General features: G+C 57.1%; 1 protein-coding gene across 1 annotated transcript; it reads right to left on the bottom strand.

The window, feature by feature from the left end:
• Positions 1-369: 369 nt before the first annotated feature.
• KLF10 (KLF transcription factor 10) lies at positions 370-4,778 on the bottom strand. Its single transcript, XM_049772947.1, has 6 exons — positions 4,634-4,778; positions 4,213-4,504; positions 3,955-4,132; positions 2,469-2,702; positions 1,466-2,369; positions 370-704 (listed from the first exon to the last, which is right to left on the bottom strand). Exons 1-6 carry the CDS (start codon positions 4,776-4,778, stop codon positions 445-447), a joined length of 2,013 nt encoding a protein of 670 aa, XP_049628904.1. The 3' UTR covers positions 370-444.
• Between the last annotated feature and the right edge of the window lie 5,175 nt (positions 4,779-9,953).

The raw sequence follows: 9,953 nt of genomic DNA, 5'->3' as shown, positions 1-9,953 counted from the left end.
TGCCTCGTTCCAGGGGCTGCTCTCACGGAAAAAGCGCAAACCTGAACGTGGAAAAAAGTCGGTCTCAAGTATAAAATGACCCAAAAGTAGAAAGTAACTTGAGTTGCGCACACAGATTCGAAACACCTGAGCTACCTGTGTTGACCTGTGGGAAACCTTCGCCTGCGAGGGGGAAGGAACACAGCCTTTCCTCCCTCCTGTGTGCGAAGAAATGAATCTTGCCACTCTGAGCTGCCTGGGGCCTGCGGCACATCTGCACAGAAGACAGGTGGGGGTCTCCCCGCTTACAGGGAATGAGGGGTGGGGGGCAGCAGCTGCAGCGGCTCTCAGTATCCCCTCCCCAGGGGACCCCAGACTTGCCGTGGAAGCAGTTCTCTCACCAACGGCTCCCAGCTGGGACCCCTATGACTAGTTCTGGCTCCTTCCTCTTCCCCTGCCTGACCGTCACTGTGCGGGCGCTGGGGTGGGCGGCAGGGCAATGTCATTGAGCTTGCTCACTTCCATCTGCCAGTTGGGCAGCTTCTTGGCAGACAGATGGCGCCGTGCATGCTTGGTCAAATGGTCGCTCCGCATGAAGCGCCGGTCACACATGGGACAGGCGAATTTCTTCTCCCCCGTGTGGGTGCGGCGATGTCGGGAAAGTTCATCGGAGCGGGCAAACCTTCTTTCGCAGCCTTTCCAGCTACAGCTGAAAGGTTTCTCTCCTGGAACAAAATGAAGGACAATGGTGACTAAACGTTGCACTGAGTATTCTAAGCTACCGCATTCTCAAGTGCATTCATCTAAGAATGAACAATATGGAGACTGCAAAGGAGATAAAAACCCCATGGTAACGATTACCAGCCTGCAACTGGGAAACAGTGGTTGAAAGCTACTGCTTGACTAAGACTAAGACATGAAGCTTTCTTTCTTTTTTTTCTTTTTTTTTGGTTTTTGGGCCACGTGTGGTGATGTTCAGGGGTTACTCCTGGCTCTGCACTCAGAAATCGCTCCTGGCTTGGGAATCGAACCGCGTGCAAGGCAAACACCCTACGGCTTGTGCCACCGCTCCACACGAATCTTATGTCCTTTGTGAACTTAACTCTATTCCATTTCGTGAAACCCTTTTTCTTATCAAGTCTGCTCCCAAGGGGGCTGGGGTGATATCAGAGTGGGGAGGGCATTTGTCTTGCACGTAGCCACCCAAGTTCAATCCCTGGCATCCCATGTGGACCTCGAGCCTGCCAGGAGTCATTTCTAAATGCAACACCAGAAGTAACTAACCCCTGGGGCACAACTGGGTGGGACTCAAAAGACAACAACAAACAAAATATCCTACAAGAGGCCCTCCTGGAGGTAAAAGACCTCCCTGAACTGGACGAGAAGGCTCGCTCTACCCACATGTGAGTTCACTGGTCCTAGGCCCCTTACCCCCGTCCCCAATCCTGGGCATCCCAGCTACTGGGACACATTAACTGGTACCTACCTGTGTGTGTCCTCATGTGGGCCTTTAGGTGAGAACTCTTGAAGTAGGTCTTGCCGCATCCCGGGTGGCCACAGATGTGGCTTCTCACGCGTGAGGAGTCCATCTGAGCAGGGACCTTGGCTGCCGAAGGGGGGAAGCCAGGGGCAGGTGCAATAGGCGAGAGTCTGGTGCCATTGGGGGTCACTGCCGGAGGCTTGGGACCCTGCACCACGGGCTGGGGCACGACAAACATGACTGCACCCTTGGGCACCTGAGTTCCCATGAACACCACGGGCGGGCAGACGCTGGGTGGCTGGCTGGGTGGTGTGCTGGGCACCACCGTGGTCACCACGGGGTTGCTGGCAGGGAGAGGGAGCATCTGGCAGATGACAGGCAGCGGGGAGACTCCCCCCGCCGACACGGCCGGGGGCGAGACCACCACAGACCTCTGCAGTGGGGACATGGGGCCGGGCTGTGGCCTGCAGATGACCGACTCGGCTGGGGGCGTGGGAAAGTCATAGAGGGCAGTAGCGCTGACTTTCTCGCTGACGTCGGCCACCGGGACATCTTCGCACTTGGCCCGGCTTGGGGACACGGCAGCACGAGGAACGTCCTTCCTGGTGGCCTGGGCCTGAGGCTGAGTTCTCCTTGGAAAAGCGCTCTCCGGACTAGCAAGGCCGCTGGCAGCCTTCACGGGGCAGGGCTGGTGGTCCCAGAGCAGGGCATCGGCCGTGTGGCGAATCACGCTGGTGGCCTGCGCCTTGGGGAGCTTAGGGACCGGGCCCTTGTCCTCCTCTTTCACCAGGGCAGCCAAGGGAGGCTTCGCAAGGGCTTCGGCAAAGGATTTGAAGTGTCCAGGAGGTGGCGCCGGTGTCATCAGGTTGGAGGATTCGAAGTCTGAAGGGCTGTAAGGTGGAGTCAAGCACTAGACGGGAAAGAGAAATGCACAGACCAGAGCATGAGAAAACTCAGGAGGCCTCTCTGCATGGCCCCACAAACCCATGAACGCAACACAGACACTTACAAAAGCAGGAATGGCGTGGAAGTCAGGCGTGCCGGGCACCAAGCTCTCTTCCTCGGACAGGTCAGAGGCCGGGGTCACGGGTCTGGTTTCCTTGTATTTCCTGAGATCAGACTTCCAGCTACAGCTCATGGTCATCAAGGCCTCCACCGCCTCAAAATCGCCTTTCTCTGCCGTCTTGTTCCAGGAGTACATGGACTCCTTTGATCGTTCAGAAATCATTTCCATTCTTTCTTCCTATATATATATATATATAAAAAGACGAATTGGCTTGTAAGTATATTTTTGTCACCGTAATGACAAAGAGCAAAGGGTTTTTCTTCATTTGCAGCCATCCACACAACTTTCCAAGCTTAACTCTGAAACCATTTTACTCTCGTCTCAGGGGCCAAGCAGTAGCAGTCAGTCAAAGCCTCAGGAAAAAAAAAAAAAGAAGAAAACTGCCTTTTCTCAATATCACACGTGTAATGAGTTCCTAATTGGGGAAGAAGGCCCAAAGTTTCCTGGATAAAGCAGAATGTGATGGCCTGAGTTTGTGGCAGGAGCCTGAACTCTAACATGAGATGAAAACAACAGGATCAGGAATTTGAGCTCCTTCAAATTCACATGGCAGGGTACATGAGACCCAGGCAAAAAAAAAAAATCACTCGCTGTCTCCATTGAAGACACAACCTACTTCAAATAAGCAGGACCAAGAAATGAAATAGCAAATAATCTGAAAAATAACTATTCTTGAAATTGGGTGGGGAAGGAAAGGGCTTAACTGTAAGAGCTCTGCAACTGCCAAAACTAATTTAAAAAAAAAACTGCTAAATAAATAGCAAAAGTAAAAGGCACATGCATTGGTTCACCACCTGATAACAATGATATAAGGCTTTAATAAAAATTCCTTAGATCATGCTTTTTAAAAATGGCATCAGCCACCATCTCGTTTATTATTAGCCCCTGGGTGTTAAATCTATTTTTTTTTGGGGGGGGATTACTATTGATGGTGGAAAAGATACAGAAATAAATATCCTTTCCATGGCAAGGCAAATTTGGTCTCAATCTTTATTCAACAGACAAGAAAAAAAAAAGCGTTAAAAAAAACAACTTTGGGTAAAAAAAAGTATGGGGCATCCCAAAATGCAATTGCATAATGTGGGCCTTTATGTAAGCGCGCATTGTGAGTGTGTTTGCAAAAGCCTGGAGACGCCAATGCAAAGGAAAAGAGCAAAAAAAAAAAAAGGGAGGAAAAAGCAAAAAGCAAAACGCACCAAGCCAGCAGCAGACAAGCAGCCAGGAGGGCAGCGGAGGGGAGGGGGGAGGCGGGCGGGGCGGGGCGGGGGCGGGGGCGGAGGCGCGGCGCGGCGCGGCAGACGCGGGCGGGGGCGGGGCGACGGCGGGGGAGATCCTCGCAGGCGGGAGCCAGCCGGCTGGAACCGCCCTCACCTCCACGAGTGAGTCACTGGGAACATTCCTCGCCGCACGCACGCACGCACTCACTCACGTCCCCGCCCCCCCGCTGCCGCCGCCCGCCCTGGCTCGCTATTGGCTGGCTAGGGCGGGCGGCCCGGGCGCGGATTGGCTGAAGCCGGGCGGGCGGGGGCGGAGGGCGGGGGGCGGGGGTGGGGAGGCGGAAGGCGACAGGCGAGGCATGTGAACAAAGCGTGATCCGCGGCTGCTCACTCGAGGGGCGGGGCCGGGGGGGGGGAGAGCGGGGAGGAAACGTGAACTGGGAATTGCCGCGCCGTCACCTTTCACCTACTTCCTGCGCCCGCGGCCCCGCCCGCCGCGCCGCGCCAGGCCCCGCCCACCGCCGTTGCCATGGGGACCGACGGCTTGGCCCCGCCCCCGGCTGCCCTGGCGCGGGCTGCCCGGGTCACCCGGGGACGGGGACGGGGACGCGGAGCAGGAGCAGAAGCAGAAGCTCCCCGGGGCGGCCCCGGGAGGAGGCGGCGGCGGAGGAGGAGCCGAAGCCGAGGCCGAGGCCGAGCCCTCGCGCTTCCCGCCCGCCGCCCGCCCAACCTCAGGCCACCCCGTCCCGCCTCCGCCTGCGCCTGCACCCCGCCGCTTCCCAGACGTGCAGCCCCCGCAGTCTCGCGCCGCGCCGCCCGCCCGCCCCCGGCCCAGCTGCTGCTGCTGCTGCTGCTGCGCCTCCCGGGGAACCACCTGCCCCCGCACCGCACCGCACCGCACCCCGGCGGCGTCTGCGGAGCCGCGATTCCCCGCCAGCCGGACCCCACTTGCCCCGGAGATCGCCCCGCGTGGGGCCCCCCAATCCTGCGTCAGTGCCTCCCTCCCTCCCGAGCCCGGGGACTCCCTCCGCCCCATGCACCCCTGCACTCTTGCAACCCCCGTCTGGCACGGCTCGGGGGCTGATCGCTCCCCGCCACGGGTGCGATGCAGCGTGGGTCCCCCCGATCATTCCCCGGGCTGTCCCCCCCAAACACCCATTCACCGGCGCCAGGCAGGGCAGGGTCTGTCTCCCCCCAAGCAGTGGCCTCCTTCCTCCCCAGCGGCTCCCAATGCAAAAGCCCCTCGGCCTCCGGGTCCCAGCGCACCCGGGGCTGCGAGCCTCCTCGGCACCCCACGCGTGCAGAAAGCAAGCCCCTCGCTCCGGTTGCACCGCAGCGCCCGGATCTGGGGTCTGGGGATATTGCAGAGGTCCGGCTTGGGGCGATCAGCCGCACCGGGGGACGTACCGCAACCGCAGCGTGCCGAAGTCCGTGCAAGAAGTGGAGCCCCGCAGCGGACGGCACCCCGCTTTCCGGAGAGCCTCGCGCGCGCTTCCCGCCGCCACCGCGCCAAGCGCCGTCTGCACCCTCCCCGCGCAGGTAGCGGCGCCGCCTGCCTGGGCCCGGGAGGGCGGGGGCGTGTCCGGGGGCGTGTCCGGGGGCGGAGCCCGGCGTTGGCCAATCAGCGGCAAAGGTGTGTGCGGCGCCGGCCAATGGGAGCGCGCGGCCGCGCGTGATCAGCGGCTGCCGGCGGCGTGAAGCCGGTGTCTGCGGCGCGTGGACTCAGTCCCCGGCGGCGTGTCCCGGGGCCCCTCCTGGGGGGGAGCTCCCGCCGCCCCCCGCCTTCGCATCTGCATCCCCCTCGGGGCCTCCGCGCCCACCTGGGACCCCCAGCTGTCGCCCCAAGGGGGAGTGAGGGGGTGGCCCGCCCCGCCCATCTCCCCCACCCCCGGGGCAGCTGCGAGAAGGGCCGGGGGCGTGGGGGCTGACAGCCGGGAGCACGCAGAACTTGTCAACCATGCTGGAGATTAAGGTTGGGGAGGGGGGAACAGGAGAAAATCCAGAGCCCAGACCCGAGGATTTGGAGGATTTGGGGTTTTAATTCATTGGATTCGACTCTCACTTGGACACTGATGCTCCTTTGCAAGAAAGAATCCAGCCCAGAAAATGTGGAGTTTGGAGCGGAGTATAAAGGGGTTTTTTTTGTTTGTTTGTTTTGGGTTTTTTGGGTCACAACCCGCAGCTATCAGGGGTCACTCCTGGCTCTAGGCTCAGAAATCGCTTCTGGCAGGCCCAATGCGGGGACCCCATGGGAGGCAGGGATTCGAACCACTGCCCTTCTACATGCAGGGCAAATGCCCCACTTCCAAGCTATCTCTCCGGCCCCTAAGACCCATTATTTTGTTGTCTTGTTTTTCTTTTCTTTTCGGGCCACACTTAGCAGCGCTCAGGGCTTACTCCTAACTCTGTGCTCAGAAATCACTCCTGGCAGGCTTGGGGGGACCCTATGGGATTCAAACTACTTTCCTTCTGCATGCAAGGCAAGCACCCTACTACCGCCGTGCTATTTCTCTGGCCCCTGAGTGTCAAGTTCATAGACAGACGTCTGTCTGCTTGCTCCTTCAGTAGAGACCTCGCCCTCTTGCACCCCACGCTTCCACACACCTGCCTTGCAAACCTTTCCTGAGGTCCAGGCCGGGATGGGGGTCTCCTGCGGGTCACCCCAGCGCCTGCCCAGGCACGCCTAGGGGGTGGCCTGGTTCCTGGGATGCCGGCCAGATCCGAGTCCCCAAACGACCCCCTCCCACCCACACACCCACACAGCCAGCCCCGATCTTGGGGCTCTGGGAAGCCTGGGCTGGGTTGGGCTGGGCTGGGCGGGAGTCCCTGCGTCTTTGGCTTCTCGGCAGCGTTTTGGCCTCTTGGTGCCAATTCACAGCAGCTGTTGGAGAGGAAGGGAGGGATAACCCGGTTTAAAGCAACGTGGAGATTTTCATTCCTTTTGGACAGGCTGAGCAGGGAGGCAAGAAAAAAAAAAAATCCCTGCCTCTCCCTGGAGCTATATTCTGAGTCTCTGAGTCATTTGAAGGCCACGGCCAGGCTCTTTCCCAATGCGCCCAGCATGGGAATGACTACCAAGGGGGGAATTCGTCTGTTTCCGAGGCTGCCCAGTGGCCCAGCATCTTGCTTTGCATGGTTCCTTCTGCCTGGGCTGTGGAAGGCTCCCACTGGCCAGCAACCTTCCTGTCGTAGTGATAACACCGTCAGCCAGGGCCGGATGGACAAGTGGGCGTGGAGGGCAGAGAACTGAATGGCTTCCTGTCATGTCACACACACATCCCCAATCTGCTGGAAGGGTGCCACGGGCTGGGCTCCCCCTTCCCTCCCCAGCTCTTCCTGTGTCCCCTAGCCTGGCTCCCGCTTCTGTCTGCAAGGGTGGCCTCCCTGCTGCTTCCTTCCGCCTGGCCTGGCCCATCCTGTTGATCTATGGCTGCAAGGCTGGATGGAGCAGCTGGTCGGGGGCACCTGCTCCCTCAGAGGAAACTCCAGACTCTGGTCTCTGCCCAGCAGGCCAAGCCCAGCCTTCCTGTCGGGGAACAGCCCCCCGCTGGGGAGGCCAATGCCAGGGGCTCTCCAGCCTGAGCCTAGTTCCTTCCTCAGGAATGTGGGGGCCTGCTGGCAAGGTGCCCAGCATGCTGAGATGCGGGGGAGCCTTGGTGGCTCTGGCTTGTGGGAGTGAGTCAAAACAGGAAAGGAAAAGAGGGGGTAGGAGGAACAGCACCAGAGTGGCACAATTCCTAGAGAACTGGAGAAAGAACAGCCACCCCCACTCCTTGCCATCACATATACGCACGGCCTAGGCACCTCAGACTCATTCCAGACCCATGCTCTGTGCCTTGTTCTTCAGGTGCCACGGACCCTGTCCCTGGACCATAAACCCGCAGATTCCTTCAGAAATCATACTCCATTTCCACCCTTCAAAGTCTGCTCTAGGTCAGCCTGTCATCAGCTCTCAGCTGGGGGAAGCCGTCTGCGCTCTTCACACAACTCCCACCCCACCAGGGCTGGTTTCCAGGCCTCACGCTGTGTGATCTGAGGAGTTTTCTCCAGTCGAGATCCAATGATGACATTACTCTTGCTTAGAAAGGATTCTCAGCTCCTGACTGAGAGCTGAAAGACCATTCTAGCAAGGGCTGCACCCCGTGCCCATCCTCTCGGTCTCTCATCATTCAAACACGTGGGTCTTTCAGCCCCAAACGCCAGTGCCTGGGCCCAGAGACAGCACATCAAGCTGAGTGAAGGAATGGAGTGCGCAGAGGCCCTGGTCCCATCGATGACATCACAAGGACCCTGAGATGGCCAGGAGTGAGCCTTAAAGCACCAAGCCGGGAATAGCCCTTGAGCACCACTGGTTGTGACCCATAGATTATTTAAAAAAAAAAAGGGGGGGGGTAATCTTCCATCTATTTAGTTTTTCTTTAAATTTTCTATTTTTTAATCATGTTGCTTTTGGTCTCCTAAAACAAATGTTTTATGATCAGTTATGTCAACTATGTAATGCATTTTCTTTAAATAAATTTTTAAAAAGTCAAAAGGACAGGGCTGGAGAGATAGCACAGCTGTGGGGCATTTGCCTTGCATGCAGAAAGACGGTGGTTCGAATCCAGGCATCCCATATAATCCCCCGACCCTGTCAGGGGAGATTTCTGAGCATAGAGCCATGAGTGGCCCAAGTGATGCCAGGGTGTGACCCAAAAACCAAAACAAAACAAAAAAAAGGACAATTTAAAAAAGGGGGGGTCTTCTCAAGTCTTCCTTCAATGAGCACTGTTGGCTCATCTAACCACAGCGCTCAGCAGAGAGAGTATACGAGTACTTGCCTTGCTAGAACACAAGACAGGCTATGTCCCTACTTGGATGAAGAAAAATAGGGGCCGGAGAGATAGCATGGAAGTAAGGCGTTTGCCTTTCATGCAGAAGGTCATTGGTTCGAATCCCGGGCGTCCCATAAGTTCTCCCGAGCCTGCCAGAAGCAATATTCTGAGCGTGGAGCCAGGAGTAACCCTGAGCACTGTCAGGTGTGACCCAAAAACCAAAAAATAAATAAATAAATAAAATTAAAAAAAAAAGAAAGACAAATAAACTAGCTATATGCACATAAAAGTAAGTCAACTGCAATATATAGGGGCCAGGGGTAGTACGGGAGTTAGGGTGCTGGCCTTGCACATGGCTAACTCCAGTTCAGCCCCAAGCACTATGTATGCGCCCCTGAGTTCCATCCTTGAGTAACCCTGAGCACAAAGGCAGGAGTAAGCCTTGAGTATTGCCAGATGTGCCTCTCCCACCCAAAATGGCGCTATGCCACATTGCACTAGAAGGCTGGTGCTGTGCTTGGGATCACCCCTAGTAGGTTTTGTCATGAAGAAACAACGCTTAATGGGAGATGTTGAAGCTAAAACACAAATGAGGGATTAGGATGAGCCCGGGGAAAACACAGAGCACAGCGGCTCTGGCAGAGTGAGTCCAACAGCTGGAAGAAGCTGGCCCTTTTTGCTAGACCTGAGAAGGCAGAACAGGGAGGAGGGAGGAGCCAGCTAAGGACTGGTTTCTGGCAGGAGGGACGGAGCTATGCTAGTGGAAAGAAACCCAAGGCCTCATGCATGCAAATCACTTGCATTGCCTCAGTATCCCAGCTCTAGTAGGAAATAGGCTGGTTGGAGATGGAATCTGAATTGTCCCACAGTACAGTTGATTACCCCAGGAGTCTCAGAACACAGATGCATCTCTTTTTTATTTTTGAGTTGTGGGGGAGGGGTTGGGTCACACCCAGCAGCACTCAGGGTTTACTCCTGGCTCTACACTCAGCTCAGAAATCACTCCCGGCAGGCTCAGGGGACCCTATGGGACGCCAGGATTCAAACCAACGACCTTCTGGATGCAAGGCAAACACCCTACCTCCAATGCTATCTCTCCGGCCCCATGGATCACAGATACCTCTAACAGTGGAGCCCTCTTCCCTTCCTTGGCACCAGTGCCACCTTGCCAAAGCTGATCTGGCTTTGGATCTTGGATCTTTGGATCTTTCTTTTTTTTTTTTGGTTTTTTTTGGGCCACACCCGGTGACGTTCAAGGGTTACTCCTGGCTATGCGCTCAGAAGTCGCTCCTGGCTTGGGGGACCATATGGGACGCCGGGGGATCGAACCGTGGTCCGTCCTAGGCTAGTGCAGGTAAGGCAGGCACCTTACCTTTAGCGCCACCGCCCGGCCCCGG

This window comes from Suncus etruscus, chromosome 5 (genome assembly GCF_024139225.1).
Source record: "Suncus etruscus isolate mSunEtr1 chromosome 5, mSunEtr1.pri.cur, whole genome shotgun sequence".
In the NCBI taxonomy this organism is placed as follows: Eukaryota; Metazoa; Chordata; class Mammalia; order Eulipotyphla; family Soricidae; genus Suncus; species Suncus etruscus.
The sequence above is the reverse complement of the archived record's forward strand: the minus strand, read 5'-3'. Positions and strand labels throughout refer to the sequence as shown.

Coding starts and splice junctions, on each gene's coding strand:
- KLF10 (XM_049772947.1), bottom strand. CDS start 4,778: ATGGGGCGGAGGGAGTCCCCGGGCTCGGGAGGGAGGGAGGCACTGACG. Junction 2,703..3,954: donor GGCAGCGGGGGGGCGGGGAC/GTGAGTGAGTGC, acceptor ATATATATATAG/GAAGAAAGAATGGAAATGAT. Junction 2,370..2,468: donor TCCACGCCATTCCTGCTTTT/GTAAGTGTCTGT, acceptor TTTCCCGTCTAG/TGCTTGACTCCACCTTACAG.